The sequence below is a fragment of the Oryctolagus cuniculus genome, chromosome 5, assembly GCF_051225735.1.
Source record: "Oryctolagus cuniculus isolate XC-2025 breed Fujian yellow rabbit chromosome 5, ASM5122573v1, whole genome shotgun sequence".
Taxonomy (NCBI): Eukaryota; Metazoa; Chordata; class Mammalia; order Lagomorpha; family Leporidae; genus Oryctolagus; species Oryctolagus cuniculus.
The window spans coordinates 30,270,338-30,290,497 of record NC_142871.1 but is presented as its reverse complement, the minus strand read 5'-3'; the positions used below and the strand labels follow the sequence as shown (position 1 = coordinate 30,290,497).

At 43.7% G+C, this 20,160-nt stretch overlaps 1 protein-coding gene across 9 annotated transcripts in view; it reads right to left on the bottom strand.

The window, feature by feature from the left end:
* NHSL1 (NHS like 1) overlaps positions 1-20,160 on the bottom strand; it is a 290,700-nt gene that overhangs the window by 79,273 nt on the left and 191,267 nt on the right. Inside the window, exon 1 of one of the 9 annotated variants that reach the window (XM_051854293.3) lies at positions 2,318-2,537. The exons of the other annotated variants lie outside the window; for them this stretch is intronic. Within the exon in view, the coding sequence (XP_051710253.1) occupies positions 2,318-2,375 (58 nt within the window). The 5' untranslated portion in view covers positions 2,376-2,537. Of the gene's footprint in view, positions 1-2,317; positions 2,538-20,160 lie in introns of those variants that run through there. 9 annotated transcript variants of the gene reach the window in all.

Here is a 20,160-nt window from a genome sequence, read left to right as displayed (position 1 = left end):
AGACCTCTTTATTTCATTTTCTTTGACAATACCACTGATGTTGAGGTAAGAGTGGGACAACACTGTAGCTGACAGCACCAAAGCAAATTCATTCATAATTTTTTAAAAACACTTTCTATGTGACCCAGGCAGAAGATACACAGGAGCAGTCTGAGAGAAATCCCCTACCCCCACCCCCACCCACCAATGCTGACGCATCTCCTTGAGGTGGCAGGTGTAGCCTCCATGAGCCAGCAGATACTGGAAATGTGAGTAAGAGAGGCCAGTTCACTTTGGGCGGCCCCATTTCCACAATAGAACATGAACCTGGAAACCAGACCATAAAGGAGACTCTCAAAAAAGTGTGAGAGCATGCTTGAACTACTAAATGGATCTGAACACATTCCAGGCTAACTAAACACATTCCATAGTACAGTTACGAGGGCTATTATAAAAATGAAATGAACGGGGCTTGCATCGTGGTGCTGCCTGCAGTGCCGGCATCCCACATGGAAACTGGTTGGAGTTCTGCTGCTCCACTTTTGATTCAGCTCCCTGCTAATGTGACTGGGAAGGCAAGAGAGGATGGCTCAAGTGCTTGGGTCCCTGACATCCATGGGGGAGACCCAGAAGAAGCTCCTGGCTCCTGGCTCCTGGCTCCTGGCTCCTGGCTTTGGTCTGGCCCAATCCTGGACATTGCAGCCATTTGGGGAGTGAATCAACAGATGGAAGACCCCTCTCTCGATCTCTTGCTCCTTATTTCTATAATCCTTTTTAAAAAATCAAATAAACTAATATGCTTAAGTCTCTTAGCTTAACAAAATAACACACATACAGCATGATTGTGGCAAGGACAAGGAAAATGGTTCAAAAGGAGCCCCTAACTTCAAAGCCATCACTGAAGGAGGACTGTGCCATTCCCAGCTCCCCTGTAAACCCGAGCCACAGCCCAGCCTAGCTTGCACTCCTATATCGTCTTTTCTTTAGCTACTAATTTTTACAATTCTATGAGTGTATTTCTGAAAGGATCCCATCCCCTCCATAAGTTGCTAAGCGAGAAAATAAACATTAAGGACCAGACATCAAGACAAAAACAAAAATGTCCCGTGTACTCTCTCCTTCTAATGGGTGACAAAGGTAGCATGGAAATATGGCACCTAATACTTCACATAATCAACGACGGAACATGTGGGTTGCACGGGGCATATACCTATTAATCTTAATACATACAGTCCACAAAGGCCTGACTTAATTCTCATGTTTCTGAGAATCCAACAGTGAGAAATTCACCATATGTCCCCCAAAGTATATCCAGAACTCATTAACAACTTTTTTTTTTTTGCTGACATCCATTTATTTTAATTGAATTGCCATATCCCACAGTTGGAAAATATTGAAAATGGAAACTTTTCCTATTTGCCAGTTACAAATCAAATCCACGTAATGGCACGAGTGTCTGTAATCGCACCATCAGCCCCAGTGCGCAGCTACCAACTGGCTCCTGTGAAAGAGCAGTTGTCTCTTCCCTGGTATATCCTACTCCTGCCAGGGCAGATTTTAATCAGTCCATCCGCGGACAGCCTTTCCAGCAAGGGAGCTGCAGAAAATGAGCCCAGAGTGCTAGTCTTTGTTGCTTTCTCCAGAGCTTTTCTAACCAATGCCCTTACTGATTCGCGTTCTTCTACTTCAGGTTGTAGGTCTCAAAGGACACAAAAACAAGCCAGCAATGATACAAAAACAAAGCCATGTAGTTGTAAAAAATATGTTTTCAAAGGAAGGAAAAAGCATCAGGATGAAAGAAGTTTAAAACAGCGGTCAGCACACAATGCAGTCACATCATAAAAGCTCTGTACAACAATCACCCAACAGTCTAGACAGCGTGTCGGCTTTGTCGCCCAGCTCAGAACTGCATGACAGGCAGTGCCAGGGGCCGTGGGAGGATCATCCCCACCAAAACTCTGTGATACACCCCCTGAAGCTCCCTCACTGCAGCTGCTTATTTAGCCAAAGAATCAAAACATTGCTCATTCACTGTCTATCAACGGAACTGAAAAGGAAATACAAGAATTCTCTCCCCTTCTTCAAAGAAGTCAAGTCACTTAAAATCCCAACTATAAATACATAGGACATGCTAAGATCACATAATCCTGCTGTAAAATCTGAGGTATTCGAGCAAACTGGCACACAGTGTTTAGCTCACACCAATTCTGCCATTTCACACGCTAACTCAAAAGGATGAAGTAGTACATAAAACAGAAAGACATAACACATTCTCTCTCTCTCTCTCTCTCTCTCTCTCTCTCTCTCACACACACACACACACACACACACTACTTACTTTTCTTCTTAAAAAGTTTAATGAAAGACTTGATCTTTGCATTAATGAAGACCACCATTTCTAAGACACCTGCACGGGGCTTAGAAACTGAAGTGACATTCAAGAGTTCAGCCCAGTAGGCAGGTGGCAAGCTGCTGTTTTCTGCTCCAGATTCTAACTTTCTTCCTCCTGCTCTAATCCTTAGATATCTGCCCGAGCTGTGGTAACCTGGAGGTTGGGTTTATTGTCAGGCAGTTACAAATCATTAGCAGTCCTTGAACCTGAAAAATTCCCACTGAAACCTGATCTTTAAGGCTGAGAGCAGCCAGTGACAACAGGCGCAGAAAGAAAGGGAAAGCCAATCACCGGTCTTGTTTGCATGATAGCCACAGCAGGCTTTCTGCCTCAGGGCTCATTCATTCCCTTTGCTCTCCAACGGACCAGACCTTTCTCTTTGCTGAGCCCAAAGACGGCGCAGAATTTCCTCCTGGGAACCCAAGGTCAAACAGTGGTGTGCCCCACTTTCACTAGGTCACTAGGAACATCCAGGTCTTTTGACAGAAGCTGAGCAGGCAGTGAGAGATTCTCTTGCTGTTGATTCTTTGATTCTCCAGTGAATTCAGGGTGTATAGGATTTGAATTGATTTAGGGGAAAAAAAGAACCAAACTATTGTTTCCCAACCACGCCTCCAGACTCTGCCTCCCATACCAAAGGAACATTTATAAGCAGTAAAACTTTGGAAGACAATCTCTAAGGAACTGCAAATGATGACTTGGTTGCATTTTTGTGCAAATTAGGATGCCCTGTCTTCTAACCCACTTTTGCCAGTGATAGAGAGCCAGCATTAGGTATTCCAAAGCTTGCTCTGATTTGCATGTAACTGCCACAACCCCTAAGAGAGAAAGGGAAACACACACACACACACACAACTCCACCCAACACAAAAGTGTAACTTCCTCACCACAAATGAGACAACCTATAAAGTACCTCAGTCATGTCAATCTTTATTTAAGTGTAATTATCACCTAAGTGCCTGGTTTTAAGACTTCCAAAGTCCCTCCTCTCTTAAAGTTGAACAGAGTTCTGGTTATTTTGCCAGTCTGTAATTAACCACCGAGAATTGGGGAGACACCAAGAGAGATGGAACATCAGCAGTGGGGTACACCAAGACCCTGGGAACATGAATCCCAAGAGTAAAGGGATGGGAATAGAGAGGAGGAGAACCAGGAGATCAGGACATAGGACAAAAAGGTACCAAGGAGAATGAGGCTCCTCACATTTTGCCTTGGCCCACTTCGCGTCAAAACAGTTTTTGAAACAATTTAGAGGCTCTCTTATTTCATAGCTTTGAGCCAGACTTATAACTGAATGGAAAAATGTAATAATCCACTAATTCAAAACATTCAGTTTATAACAAAGGCTCTTAGTCAAAGAATAAAATTTATATAAGGGGCTCCCTCTAGGGAAAGCTCTGGAATGACTGCTCTTCAAATGTTTGTATCCTCTCCATCTTATTTTTTAAACAATAAAAGCAAGCAAACAACCAAAGAAATTATGCACATGTATGCATATTATCACAGAGGTCCAACTTGTGCCCCTTCCTATACAGAGCTCTATTTAAAAGTAATTAAATTACCAGATGGCAAATGGGCAGTGACTAGGACTGAGTCAGACTAAATACCTGCCCTCAATAAATAAGCAAAGTTGCCCTTCAGAAAACAAACGGATCAGCAAGAGTGACCTGGCTCTGCTCACTGAGTGGCAGGTAGTGTTCTGGGTGGAAACACCCCAGGTCTCACTGCACAAACTTTTGAGGTGAAGTGTCTTACCAAACACACTTCTGGTTGAAAACAAAAAGGGTTCTTTCAAGAGCACAGACCCTATACATGTTCCAGCTTCCAGGGCATCTCAGTTGGGAGCATTGTCCTCAGGGAGCTTCTCTTGGGAAATTGCAATGGACCAATGAAAAAGTTGGGCAGATAAAAGGGGCTTTGTGGGTGGGGAGGTTGCCAGGCTGCAGTGTTAATTGGGAGGTGGGATGGTCCTCACTGAGAAGGTGAGATTCAAGGAGGCAATGGCGATAAAAGAAAAACCTGGCAATCATTTCAAAGACAGAGACAGAGACAGAGAGAGGGAGGGAGGGAGGGAGGGAGGGAGGAGAGAGAGATCCATCAGGCTGTGAGACACAGTCTAATCCACCAGTTCAACAGATTAACTTCAGGCAATCTGCTTTCCCTGCAAACTGCTTCTCAGGGACTTTCTTAGTTCTATACGGCTACACAGGTGGGTATTTGGCACAGCAGTTAAGGCGATGCTTGGGACGCCTACATGCAGTATTGAAGTGCCTGGGTTTGAATCCTAGCTGCTCAGCTTCTGAATCTAGCTTCCTGTTAGTGCACACTCAGGGAGGTAGCAGGTGATGGCTCTTTTAATTGGGTCTATGCCATCCCCATGGGAGACCTGGACTGAGTTCCAGCTCCTAGCCTAGCCTCCACTGTCACAGGCATTTGAGGAGTGAACTCCCAGATGGAAGATCTCTCTGTCTCAGCCTTTCTCTTTTTCTACCTTTCAAATACAAGAAATAATTTTTCAAATGTTATAGTTATTTTTTCAATGAATCACATAGGCAAATTATTCCCCACTAAAAATTAGAAAACTCAGATTAAGAAGTTAATGCATATCAGAGCTAAAGTGAGAATCTAGGTGTTCTGATTCCTACGTCTTTAGTATATATCAAGTTTAGATGATATCTTTGGTTAATACATTCAGGTTAATAATACCTCACACAAGAGTTCTTATTAGGACATACAAATAGTAGAAATATTTAAGGGTGTTTATTTGTTTTCTTATTTTTTGTTAAAGAGTTATTTATTTACCTGAGAGAGACAGTAACAGAGAGAAGGAGAGACAGAGAGAGAGAGAGAGGTCTTCTATCTGTTGGTTCACTCCCCAAATGGCCTATCTGAAGCCAGGAGCCAGGAGCTTCTTCTGGGTCTCCCACACAGGTGCAGGGCCCAAGCACTTGGGCCATCTTCTACTGCTTCCCCAGGCCATTGGCAGGGAGCTGGATGCGAAGTGGAGCAGCTGGGACTTGAACTGGCACCCTATGGAATGCTGGCACTACAGGCAGGTGCTTAACCTACTATGCCCCAGTGCCAGCCCCTAAATCATGGTTTTCTAAAAATACTGTTAAACATTTCAAAGAAAACTATGCCCTGACATTGCCTGAACAATCCTGGTCCAAGGTGTGGGAATTCTATTACCACCACCACAGTGTGATATTTGTATCTTAATTCAAAAAACTTCCAACTTAGCTGCTTAATCTTTCTGTGAAATGAAATCTTATTTCTAACCAATTAAGTTTTCTCCGCAGCATCATGTGATTACTTGTATCATTATCTTACTACTCCCAGGCACATTTTAGCAGCAACAATGCATTTATGTTCAATCACTGAACGATTTTATTGAGTGCTAACTCACTGCTCTGCATTAGTTCAAGTTAAACATGAGTCAAACACTGCCCTTGGGAAGTTCACAGTCCAATGGGGAAGTCACACCCAAACAAATCAAAATGGCAGCACAATGGAGAAGCCTAGGGAGAGGAATAAGGTTAAGCCCTGGGAAAAGGACACAGCACACCTGCCCCATTTAGAAGAACAGAGCAGAAAGAGACTCTGGGGTGCAGGAATGGAGGTAGGGCAGACTCATGGGACACCCAGGGGGTCTGAATTCTCTTGGTGGGAGATCCTGGGGGAGTGCGGTGGAGGCAAGGCTAGGGGGTACACAGAGGCAGGGGCCTGCTTATCATAAACAGGTGATCCGTGGGCAAAGAGCAAGAGAGCCCCAAAGGCACTGGAGAAGGAAAGCGGGAAGGCCAGTGTGGCATCTTACCAGACCCCTGGTGCTAGAGAGGAATGGCTTCAAAGGGCCTCAGAGGTAAGGAAAGACCCTGGGACACAAATCCACACAAAAACAGGTCAGAATTCATTCTCAGCTAAGTTTTTTCTGCTCTTTCTTCAACTTCTCAGTTTTTATCACCCTGACTTTACCAGTCTATACTGTTGGAGCATTCCCTATCTATAAATTCAGAATCCAAAACATGAAACTTTTGAGCACCAATGTGACATTACAAATGGAAAATCCCACCTGTCTTGGTGCTTGGGCCCCCGATGCAGATGTGGGAGACCCAGAGGGAGTTCTGGGCCCCTGGCTTAGGCCTGGAACAGCCCTGGCCATTGTGGCTATTTGGGGAGTGAAACAGCCAATGGAAGATCTCTGTCTCTCTCTTTCTGTGTCACTCTGCTTTTCAAATAAATAAAATTTTTTTTAAAAAAATCACAACAAAATATAATATAAAATTACTTCCATGTGTGTAAGGTATATATAAAACATAAATGAATTTCATATTTAGACTTGGATCTCATCCCAAGATACCTAATTATGTATATGAGTATTCAAACATTCAAAAAAAATCTGAAATCCAATACATTCCTGGTCTGAAGTATTTGGGATTAAGAATATCCAATTGCCAATATTTCAAGAACCACAGCTATAAGGTTTTTAAAATTAAACCCTGGGGTCAGCTTCATGGCATAACGGATAAAGTCACTGCCTGCAATGCTGGCATCCCATGTGGGCACTGGTTCATATCCCAGCTGCTCCACTTCCAATCCAGCTCCCCACTAATGGCATGAGAAAACCAGCGGAGAATGGCCCAAGTGTTTGGGGCCCTGCCACCCACATGGGAGACCTGGATGAAGCTCCTGGCTCCTGGTTCACCCTGGCCCAGCCCTGTCTATTGCAGCTCTTTCATGAGTGAACCAGCAGATGGATAATCTCTCTCAGTGCAGTTCCAGCCATTGTGACCAATCGGGGAGTGAACCAGTGGATGGAAGACTTCTCCCTATCTGCCTCTCTTCTCTCTGTGCAACTCTGACTTTCAAATAAATAAATTTTTTTTTAAAAAATGTACTATGCTCCAAATATTGAATAGGAATATACTTATACTAAAATATAATTAATCATTTGCCTGGCATTTCAATTTAGGTATCTTGTATTTGTATTTGTTGAATCTGACAACTCTAGTTTTTTAAAATTTATTTATTGGAGAATGAGAGAGATGAAGAAAGCACTTGAACACTGGTTCACTCCCCTAATGCCCACAATGGCCAGGGCTAGGCCATGGCTAGAGCCAGAATCTGGGAACATAATCCAGGTCTTCCACAATGGTGACACCAATCCAATTACTTCAGTCATCACTGTTCTCTCCCAGGGTCCACACCGGCGGGAGATTGGAGTCTGGAGCCAGAGGCAAACCCAGGTACTTTGATGTGGGACACAGACACCTCAATCACTAGGCTAAATGCCCACTCCCTGACAACCCTATTTTTAAGTACAAATGTTAAAAGTTTTTTACACTCTTAGGATAATTAGAATTTGAAGGAAGTAGTTTGAAGAAAAATCACTAGTCAGAATAGACAAAAAATTATTCCTTATCTTATTTTTTTACTTTTAAAGATTTCTTTCTTTCTTTGAAAGGCAGAGTGATAGGGAAAGAGGGAGAGACAGAGAGATCTTCCATCTGCTAGTTCACTCTCGGAATGGCCACAATGGCAGGGGCTAGCCAGGCCAAAGCCAGAAGCCTGAAACTCCATCTGGGTCTCCCATGTGGATGGCAGGGGCCCAAGCATTGGGCCATCATCTGCTGCCTTCCCAGGCTTGTTAGCAGGGAGCCTGATCAGAAGCAGAGCAGATAGAACTGAAGATTTATTATTGAAAAGTTAAAATTATTATTTTTCAAAATACTTATTTTACTTTTTTGAAAGGCAGAGTTATACATAGAGAGGGAAAGATATATAGAGAGCTTCCATTCACTGGTTCCCTCCCCGAAAATGGCCACAACAGCTAGGGCTGGGCTAGGTGGAAGTCAGGAGCCAGGGGCCAGGAGCCAGGAGCCAGGAGCTTCATCCGGGTCTCCCACATAGGTGCAGGGCCCAAGGACTTGAGTTATCTTCTTCTGCCTTCTCAGGTGCATTAGCAGAAAACTAGATCAGAAGTGGAACAGCTGGGACTCGAACTGACACCTATGTGGGATGTCAGCATTATAGGTGGCAGCTTAACTTGTTAATGCCACAATTGCTGGCCCCAAAAGTTAACATTATGAAAGGGATTTTTTAATATACAGTAAAATTAATCTGCTAATATAATTAAAATGTTTGGCACTTAGAAAAATAGCCCTGGGGCCAGTGTTGTGGCATAGTGGGTTAAGCCGACACCTATGTGATGCTGGCATCTCATATGGACTCCAGTTTGTATCCTGACTGCTCCACTTACAATCCAGCTCCCTGCTAATGGCCTGGGAAAAGTAGCTGAGGATGGCCCAAGTGTTTGGGCCCCTAGCACCCAGATAAAACTCCTGGCTCCTAGCTTTGGCCTGGCCCAGCCCTGGCCATTGCAGCCATCTGGGGAGTGAACCAACAGATAGACAATCTCCCTCTGTGTTCTTCTTTCTCTGTCACTCAGACTTTCAAATAAATAAATCTTTTTTTAAGCCCTAAGTATTTGACACTACAGATGAAAAAATATACTTCATATTAAGACAAACTGAGCTGACTGTGGATTCCTGCTGTTGGGCACTTAACCGATTAGAAGCAGATAAGCTGATCATTTCTCACTTAGGAATTATCTCTTATTTTTCACATCAGGCATTTTTTTAAAAAAAGAAATCACGAGCATTCATCTCTTAGTCTTCAAGGATCTCAAGTATTCTAAATCTATCTCTGGCTGATTCACTTATCAGTTCAAAGCCACCACTGCAGAGCTGCCAGCCACAGGTGCACTTAGAGCAATCACATAGTGGAAGGACCAGCCTGCTCCTCCCTAATCCAGCAGACACCAACGATGTGGCAGCTGATGTTGGGTGTCCAGGATGGGATGCAGCACCAAGTGCACATCACCAAGGGCAAGTCCAAGTTAAATTTATCAAGTTCACAGGAAATGAGAGAGATAGAGGAACAAGTGAAAAAGAACCAGACTAAGTTGGACATTATATTCACCCAGCCTCTCCAAGCCATGACATGGTAATGTTAGTAGTGGAAATGTGCTAGACTGGTAGAGACGTAAGGAACATCACAGCCAGGTACATGATCTACATGATCTAGACAGGATCCTAGTGTTGGGGAAGCCAGCTATGATGCTTCCTTTGGGAAATTTTGAACACGTCCTGGGGGCGATCTTATTCTCTGTTTTTACAGCTGCATAGCGAAGTATGCACATGAACGAACACACACATGCACACACACACACAATTTAAAAGGTAATTTTGCAGAAATACTGTGCACAAAATAAAAATGTGTATCTGGTGACAGATGCTCATGAAGAATTATTTGATTATCCCATGAATCCCCTTATTTCCCAAAAGCACATTAAAATCACCTGTATTCTAGAAGTTTCTTGGGACAAAGATCTTTCTTTCCCTCTGCTTCCAAATTAATCTTTAATGATGACTCATATGGCATATTGAAAAGAAGAGGTAGGGAGAATGTTTGGGGGCAGAAAAGGGAAACCTTAAGATGATAATCAGTTCTCTAGAAGGAACCTGATCCGGCATCCACTTCCCAGTTAATGCTGATGCTAGGAAGCACCCTTCACTCCACAGGCATTGAAGCTGAAGGCCTCTGCTGTGGATCCTAGTTAATAATTTAATCCAATTCCACTGCTACCATCTGCTTGGTCAATTGCAAAACATCTGCTATCATTTTGTCTGGTTTAGTCAAGCCACAGTATTCACAGGGCAGATGCTGAACAAATGAAAGGTGAGGCAGATGGAAAACATGCTATGAAAAAGACGAAACCTGAATCAAAAGTCCAAAACACAAAAGGAGCCCCACCGACTGAGTGTTCAAAGTTCAGCCATAGCTGCAGAAAGACGGTGCAAAGCCTCGCACGTGCAGGTGGGACTTTCCAGAGCCTGTCCAGACAACAGAAAGCTCGGTGAAGGAGATGTGTCCTGGGGTTGGAATTAAAGCTGAGTAGGCCCAGAGCAATGGAAAGTTTTATTTAAAAAAGGGTGGGGTGGGGAGATCTATCTAGAGAGTTAAGAGTTGAAGATTCACAGACAACATCCATGCCTGTCCCTTCATGTTTAAAATATTTGTTTGAAAGGCAGAGTGACAGGGAGAAAGAAAAAAGGGACAGAGATCTTCCATCTGCTGGTTTATTTCCCAAATGTCTGAAATGGCCAGGGCTGGTCCAGGCTAAAGCCAGGAGCCTGGAACTCCATCTGGGTCTCCCACGTGGGTGCAGGGAACCAAGTACTTGAGCCATCTTCTGCTGTTTTTTCCCAGACACATCAGCAGGGAGCTGGATGTGAAGTGAAGCAGCCAGGAACTTGAACGCACAATCCAATACAGGATACAAGTGTCCCAAGTGGAGACTTAACCTAGTGTGCTACAATACTGGCCCCTCAAGCCTTTCCCTTCATTTGACAAATAAGTCACCTGCGATGGATCACAGAGTTCCTGGCCTCTAACCTAATTGTCCATCTTGGGCTACAGTTTTCAATATACCATGCTACCTGCTGCTTTCATTTGGAAAGAGGCAGTAGGTAGGACATTCAACCACCCTCACTCATTTCTGCCTCTCTGCCTTTGTACATACTATCAATCTATTCAGGATGCTGGGGTCCTGACTCCCCAACTTGGCATGCCTCTATGCATTTTTCAAATTATAACTCAAATGTTAACCTCCCTAAATAAGCATAACTTGACAGAGCTTTACTATTTATTTTGAAAATACCATTTTTGTGCCAGCGTTGTGGTGCAGCAGGTTAAGCCACCATCATTTGTGACACTGGCATCCCATATCAGAGCACTGGGTCCAGTCCCAGCTGCTCCACTTTTGATCCAGCTCCCTGCTAATGCACCTGGGGAAGCAGCAGAAGATAGCCCAAGTGCTTAGGGCCCTGCCACCCAAGTGGGAGACCTGGATGGAATTCCTGGTTCTTGGTTTCAGCCTGGCCCAGCCCTGGCTATTATAGTCACTTGGAGAGTGAACCAGCAGATGGAAGATTTCCCCTTTCCCCAACTCTCTCTCTCCCTCTTTGATGTTCTGCCTTTCAAATAAATTAATAAATAAATCTTTTTAAATCTCATTTTGTTTCAAAGATAACTTCCCCCAAAAGTGAACTATACCTTATAAATGTGAATGAATAATTTCATTAACTGTAAGCCTCTTATACTTGAACCAACTATTCCTTATGACATGATATAGCTTAAGCCATTCACCCAGTAGTACTGATTCATATCATTCACTCTGCAAAGCTGGTATTAGGTATATAAAGGCTCATTTCAGGAGAGGAATAATGTGTATGAGTAGACCTATCAGGGAGCTTAGTGTAAAATTAACTCACTTTACTTTCTCAATGCTGATAATTTTCCACCATTTGAAAATTAAAATATGTTGCCTGCCCTACTTTAATTTAACATAATTATATACTCTTACAATAAAAGTAATGAGGGAAATGAAAGTTAAAACTTGAAAAAAAAATGATGCAACATTTCTTCTAGAATCTTCAGGGAAGAAAAAGTTTCCATGTGGAATGGAAAACCACAAAGCATAATATGAAGATAGCAGAGATCTAAATTAAAAGAGGTAGGTGATGGCTAACACATACTCTAACTCTCTTGTATCTTTTAAATACAAGCTCTGTGGCATAGTAGGCTAAGCCTCCATCTGCAGCACCTGCAACACAGTCCCGGCTGCTCCTCTTCTGATCCAGCTCTATGCTTATGAGAAAGCAACAGAAGATGGTCCAAGTGCTTGGGCCCCTGTACCCACATGGGAGACCCAGAAGAAGCTCCTGGTTCCTAGCTTTGAATTGGCCCAACTCCAGCTGTGGCCCTTTGGGGAATGAACCAATCGATGGAATATCATTCTTTCTGTCTCTCCCTCTCTCTGTAATTCTGCCTCTCAAATAAATAAATAAAATCCTTTTAAAAAGGGAGAGAATGATCCAACATGGGAAGCAGGATACACAGCAGACTCATAGAATGGCAAATGTCCTAAATAGCACTCTGGCCTCATAATCAGCCCTTAAGGCATTCGGATCTGGCTGAAAAGCCCATGAGAGTATTTCAGGCATGGAAAGCCAAGACACTCTGGCAAAAAATAAAATACAAAATAAATGACCTAAAAGAAAGATCTCTGCGAGTGAGATCCCAGTGGAAAGAACAGGTCATCAAAGAAGGAGGTACCTTTCTCTGAAGGGAGGAGAGAACTTCCTCTTTGACTATGACCTTGTCTAAATATGATCAGAGTCGGTGAACTCATAAGGCCTCCATAGCCTTGGCAACTCATGACAAGAGCCTAGGGCGATTACTGACACCATAAAAAAGAGTGTCAATTTGTTAAGTCAACAACAGGAATCACTGTGCACTTACTCCTCATGTAGGATCTCTGTCCTTAATGCGCTGTACATTGTGATTTAATGCTATAACTAGTACTGAAACAGTATTTTACACTTTGTGTTTCTGTGTGGGTGCAAACTGTTGAAATCTTTACTTAATATATGCTAAACTGATCATCTGTATATAAAGATAATTGAAAATGAATCTTGATGTGAATGGGAGAGGGAGTGGGAGAGGAGAGGGTTGCGGGTGGGAGGGAAGTTATGGGGGGGGGGGAGCCATTGTAATCCATAAGCTGTACTTTGGAAATTTATATTAATTAAATAAAAGTTAAAAAAATCCTTTTAAAAAATCTACAAGGGGGGCTGGCGCCATGGCTCACTTGGTTAATCCTCCACTTGCGGCGCCAGCATCCCATATGGGTGCTGGTTTCTAGTCCCGGTTGTTCTTCTTCCAGTCCAGCTCTCTGCTGTAGCCCAGGAGGGCAGTGGAAGATGGCCCAGGTGTTTGGGCCACTGCACCTGCATGGGAGACCAAGAAGAAGTACCTGGATCCTGGCTTTGGATCAGCACAGTGCCAGCCGCAGTGGCCATTTGGGGAGTGAATCAGCGGAAGGAAGACCTTTCTCTCTGTCTCTCTCTCTCACTGTCTATAACTCTGTCAAATAAGTAAAAATATATTTTTTTCAAAAAAATCTACAAGGAACTTAAATATACATAAAAATAATTTTCTATGTAGGAAAAAAATGGGTGCAGAGGAAGCCCTCCTGCTAAAGTCTAGCAAGGGAAATCAACAAAATGTAGAAGGTTGCCACCTGGACGGGGCACACAAGCTCATAAACATGTTTCCTGCTGCAGTCACAGGAGACCACGGAAGAAAGTCCTCCAGTGAACTCATTCTCACTCATGTCTCAAAAGAATATCATCATCTTCCACCAGAGAAAGACCATATTCTGGGAACTCTGTGCCCGTCTGCACATCAAGTTTTACAAGGTGGATACCGTACCTCCAGAAAGCTTTGAGAATATGCATAACCCACCCAGTATCTACAACCAGCCCAAAGCCTGAGTTATCTAAAATGTCTGTGAATTAAGAAAAGAGCAGACACCTTTAAATGAGCAACTAGGACAAAGGAAAAAAATAGAGATCCACACTATTCTGCAACATGAAGTAAAATCTCTCAACAAAGAAAGCCATACTGTCCAAGAAGACAAACACTGTTAACTGAAAACTACCTATGGAAAAGCAGGTTTATCATTGCTAATTTCCTCCTAATTAATGATCATCAGTAAGTATAAGAATTTAAGGGAAAAGTATTAACTGGAGCTAGTTATTTGCAAGCAGTGGAAAATCTTAGTGGACCTGTGTTCTGAAGATGTAAATGGCTGTTCAGTTTTGCTATATTTTCTATTTTCTGTGATTTCTTATATTGCTTCACATAAAGATGAGTACAACAATTAATAAGCTGGCGTGATCAACTGGACAGCAGGTTCACACGCAAATGATAAACAAGACAAATCAAGATAAGCCATTTTGATGTGCTGATTATCAGCAATATTTAAACTTAAAAAACCCCAGCTATATTGGTTTTCTTGTCAGCGCAAAAGTTAAACTAAGCAAGGATAATATTTAACTGATCACTGTTGGGTTTTCTTAACAACAAAAAGTTAACATTGTCTTAAACTACTGAACCGACAGTAGCAGAACTCTTCAAACAAGAAAATCACAGTTCCTCATTAAGCATGAGTGCCATCAGGGTTGGGTAATTATGCAAGAGGTGAGGCCCCAGGAGCCTGGCATAAGATGATGTTTGGAATTCATCTAGAGAGCCTTGCCTTACACTCAGTCAGAACCTTGTAAGTAAAGAAAACCTTTCTCTTCAGGGCCAGCGTTGTGGTGTAGCAGGTAAAGCCACTGCCTGGGACACCAGCAACCCGTATGGGTGACCATTCGCGTCCAGGCTGCTCCACTTCTGACTCAGCTCTGTGCTAATGTGCCTGGGAAGGGCAGCAAAGGATGGCCCAAATGCTTGGGCCCCTGCACCCATGTGGGAGACTTGGAAGAAGCTCCTGGCTCCTGGCTTTGGCCTGGCCCAGCCATTGTGGCCATCTGAGGAGTGAATCAGTGGATGGAAGATATTCATTCATTCTCTCTCTCTCTCTCTCTCTCTCTCTCTCTCTCTCTCCCTCCTCTCCTCCCTCCCTTCCTCCCTTCCCACACACCCTCTCCCTGTAACTGACTTTCAAATAAATAAGTGCTTTTAAAAAGAAAAAAAATCCAGTTTAGAGGAAGGTTTACTTTTCTCACATCCTTTCACTGATTTTTATTTTCAGTTCAGAAAGATACAACCACATTTAAATAAGTAAACTACAAATGCGAGCAAGCAACAAGAATAAAAGCTACTATTATTGGATGGAGATATACTGTTCAGTATCTCCAACTTGTAGTAATCTCTTCTTTTTTATGTTTGTTTCATTTTTATTCTTTATTTATTTGAAAAGCTAGATTTTTGCAATTCAGGTCTCAGAACTGACAGCCCAGAAGTATCTCTAGGTTTGCTAGTGTTCCCAGCTGCTGGAGGACAATACCATCAGTCAGGGCACAGCTGGAAGGGCAGAACTCACACATTTAGGCCCAATAAACTCTGAGAAGAATCAGGCAGTAATCGACACGATAATGCTAAAATACTAAGAGGTGGTCCCTGACTGTGCAGCACCCCCCCCCCCCCAAGCCATCATGAGGCTCAAAGCAGAATGCAGCCAAAGTCACCTTGGAATTCTTCACATCTTAGAAGATACAAGCAATAGGTGGGATCAAGATCACCACTCTTTCTCAAATGCCTAACAGTACTGTTAGCCTGTAGCCAAAAAATGCAAAGCTCCCCATTGCAAAGACAGGTGTGGATACCTCATAAAGTGTTCCACCTTTTGTTTTTTACTAATGGAAAAAATGAGAGGCGTAAAAATCACTCTAAGAATTTGGCCAAAATAGATAAGATTAACTGGTAAAGTGATCAAATAGATAGGATCAAGTGATCAAGGATCAAGTGATAGGACTAAGTGTATGGAACAATAATAGAATTAAAAAGGAGTGAAAGCTCTAACGTGGGAAGCAGTCCACACAGCCGACTCTTAGAATGACAACTGCTTTAAGTAGCGCCGTGATCTCAGAATCAGCCCTTAAGGCACTCTGGTCTGGCTGGAAAGCCCAAGGGGAGCATATCAGGCATGGAAAGCCAAGGCACTCCAGCAAAAAAATGTCCTACATAAAGGACCCTGTAGGTGAGACCCCAGTGGAAAGGGGCCACCAAAGAAAGATGTACTTCTCTCTGAAGCGAGGCGGGAACTTCCGTTTTGCTTATGGCTTTGTCGAACCAGTGGATCCAAAAGGCTTCCATAGCTGAGGCAGATCATGTCAAGAGCCTTGGGGGATATAAGAGTGTTAGTTGTTAAATAAACAACAAGAAACACTGTGCACTGATTTCCTATTCAGGACCTCTGTCCCCAAACAGTGAGTGATACCATGAAACTTAACAGTAAAACTTGTTCTCAAAAAATCACTTCCCTTTCATATGTTAAAAGGAGGATATTATTAAGCCTCCTAAGTTACAGTTATGTCTAAGAGCTCACAAAAGATGCATCATCCTTGGATTCTTCCTTAAAGACAATTAAGTTTCTAAAAGGAAAGAAGGGGGAGGACAAGAAAAAAAAGTGAAATCACTTTCAAGAAGCAATAACATAGATCAGCCCTTATACAGACTGTTGAGGAAAACTTCTAGTTTCTTTTTTTTTTTAACTCCATTTGTTCTTTTTTTCTTTTTTCTTTCTCTGATAAAATAGAGGGGGCAGGAAGTGGGGGAGAACAGGTGGGAAGGTGGGTTTGGTGGGAAGAATTACTTTGTACATGATGTTGTATTTATCAGATACATAAAAATTAAAAATAAATTAATTAATAAAAAAAAAAGAATTTGGCCAGCAAGAAGACACAGAAAATTGACATCCTCCTGAATCAGAAGAAAAATCAGAGCCAGATATCTGGGGAGGAAGCAAAACAGCATCTTATAAAGCCAAGTTGTCGCTGGACCCTCTCCAAAATTGTCCATCAGCTGTCCGAGATGTCAGAAGCTGTCAGATTGATCCACTTTTATCACCTTATCTGAAAATACTCCTGTGCACAGCAACCTGTATAAATCATTGTAGGACAAAGTAAGTTGAAATGAAGCTGTCACAATCCATTTTCATTAGCAAACCATATCTAATAAAGGACGCATTTCAGCTATCAAATGCGGTTTTCAAATACTGGCACATTCCCGTCCTTGTCTTTGTGTCTGGTGCACAATCATCCTTGACCTGCCTAGAATCTAACGATCTTATCACAGCTGCTTTCGGAAGAGAAATACTCACCCACTGCACCCCACTGGACGGAGGAATCTGTCACAGCCTCCAGACAATAAATTACATCCATTATCAGAACAAACCCCGGGGCATTGAGGAGCTCAGTCCTGCAGGGCGTCCCACGTGGAAATCGGATAAAATTCACTTCTTCACTCAGGATCCTCCCTCTTCCTCTTCCCCAACGACATCACCACTGCTCGCCCACAAGATAACTCTGTATTCCGAACTTTCTCGCGGCTCTTAAACTGTGGCCAGTGCCAGCGGCCCACCCCCGCCGCCCCTCTCTCTGCAGCTGCTGAATGCCACAAATAGCTTCTTGTACACTTTGACTGAGAATGCCCCCAACCCGCCACACTGAACGGAGACGTGAATGCTTCATTCAGAGAGAAGGAAAATGTGTGGAACGCCCTAAAAACATCACAGGGGCCAAGGGAATGGTGCGGGAGGCTTGGGGCCCAGCCCTGCTTTCAGCAGTGACCTGCAAATTCTTCTCAGGTCTATGCAAATGGCGAGAGAAAGGTTTCTGCGGATTCCCACGATGATCAGAGGAGGACTCGCTCATTCCACTCGCCTGCCCTGTCTGCTCACTGATGGAGTTTCCCTAATATGGATTCCAGGGCATGCAACAAGTGTGGTTTTTTTCTCCCACTTCCCTAACACAATGATTTACCCAATATCTATTCACGCTCAAGCATCATCCTTCTGCAGTCAAAACCTTGTGTTCCCAAATTTTATTTAATGTTCCATGCATCGTACATTTGGCAGACCCTGATATTTCAGTGGGCTCCTGGAAGGCCAGAGCCAGACCCACACCCTTCACTTTGCATAGTGCCAACGGGGGCACCGGGCAAAATCAGCTACTCTGGAAATTGACACAGCATGACAGCATGGAGTGGTCCTAGAAGGGGGTTTTTAAAAAGCATTGTTCCTACAGTGCCAGGATTTCCTAACGTCTATGAACTTTTCATTAAGAAATAACTTGCAAATACTAAACAAAACTTTCCACACAGACACTGAAACACCTGACTGTGTCCACCTGATCATATTCATGAAGGTAACTTGTGGAAAAGCCTGCCTTGTATACTGAAATTGAAATTTATTTATTTATTTATTTTTGACAGGCAGAGTTAGACAGTGAGAGAAAGAGACAGAGAGAAAGGTCTTCCTCCCGTTGGTTCATCCCCCCAATGGCCGCTACGGCTGGCACGCTGTGCTGAACCGAAGCCAGGAACCAGGTGCTTCCTCCTGGTCTCCCATGTGGGTGCAGGGTCCAAGGACTTGGGCCATCCTCCACTGCCCTCCCGGGCCACAGCAGAGAGCTGGACTGGAAGAGGAGCAACCAGGACAGAACCAGCACCCCAACCGGGACTAGAACCTGGGGTGCCAGTGACGCAGGCGAGGATTAGCCTAGTGAGCAGTGGCGCTGGCCGGAATTTATTTTCTGGGACACCAAATACACTGGCAATCAAATGATTCCGGGGGCTGGTGGGTCAAAGGAAAAATAAGAGTTAGAGGGAAAAACCCTTTTGTGGTTGGAATGTAGAGATGGAGACAGAGGAATCAGGGGCCTGACTTTATTACCTGCTCTCTCTCCATCACCCTTTGGCTCTCAGATTAATTTGCCAGTTCTTCAGGACAGCAAATCTCTCCTAACCCTCCGAGTCTGTTTAAACCTTCTCGTGTTTGCTCTCATGGAAACCTGCACGGTTCTCTCATAGCACCACTCCTTGTTTTTGTGTAGTGCCTTGTTTAATGACTAAATCGTCACTAGACACATGATCTGGGCCAGACCAGAGGCCACAGCTTGCAGAATCCACAGGGTCCAGAGGTCCAGCCAGAGCTCTGATCCACAGGAGGCAAGCGATTAACATTATTTTAGGAAATGACTGAATTATAGCAAGAAAAGAAATGGCTTTCACAAAAAAATCAATGGAGAGAATTTCTTAGGGAATTAAAACCAAAAAAAGGTTAAAGGACCTGTGGCCCCTCAAGTGGGTAGCAAGCTCTTGACTTGGAGTCAAAAGCCCTTTTCAAATAAATTGTTGCATTCATTTCTAGCCTTGTGCCATTCACTAAAGACTCAACACAAGCACTACCACAGGCATTGCAGACACCGAGGTGCAGATGATCTTCTCTTACTTAGAAACGTTCCCGGGGCTGTAGCTGTGGCCTTTACCTGCAGAGCCAGCATCCCATGTGGATGCTGGTTCAAGTCCTGGTTGCTCCACTTCTTATCCCGCTCCCTGCTAAATGTGCCTGGGAAAGCAGAAGATGGTCCAAGTTCTTGTGCCTCTGCACCCATGTGAAAGACCCAGAAGAAGCTCCAGGCTCCTAGCTTCAGCCTGGCCCAGCCCTGGCCATTGCAGCCATTTGGGGAGTGAACCAGTGGATGGAAGATCTCTCTCTTTCACCTTCTCTCTGTATCTCTGCTTTTCAAATAAATAAATAAATATTTAAAAAAGAAAAAGAAAACCTTCCCTGACCCTTCCCAAGAGGGTGGATTATCTACAGCTGTGTGGCTTCTTCATGCCATAAACATGCTCATCTCTCTCCCCTGCTAGGACCTGCTCCTGGAAGTCAGGGACTGGGCCTAGTAGCTTGCCAGTAAGTTTGTTGATCAAATGGGAAAAGGACTGATCTATTCCTTGTCTGTGAGGCATTCCACTGGAACAAGACAGAATAAAATGGTAACACAGCATATTTTGAGTTAGAAGATGCTTACTTCACTTGGGGGCTGGAAGGAAATAGTACCAGGGACAACTTGACATAGCAGGTGACATGTGAGCTGGACCCTGATGGGAGAACAAGGCTTGCTAGAGGGAGAAGCATGTGAAACACATTCCCAGTAGACAGAAGAGCCAGAGCAGGATATAAAGAACAGAATGGTGAGGCACCTGTGTGCTGAGAGCTCTGAGCTGTGCATGTAAGGATGGTCACAATGCCTCTCACAGCCCCAGTCAGGCTCCTTTGCAAAGTGCACTGCATTGCTCAGACTCCCTTCCACTTGGGCCTCAGCACCTGGCCTTGAATTTGCAAAGCAGGTGCACACAGAGAGCTTGGCTGA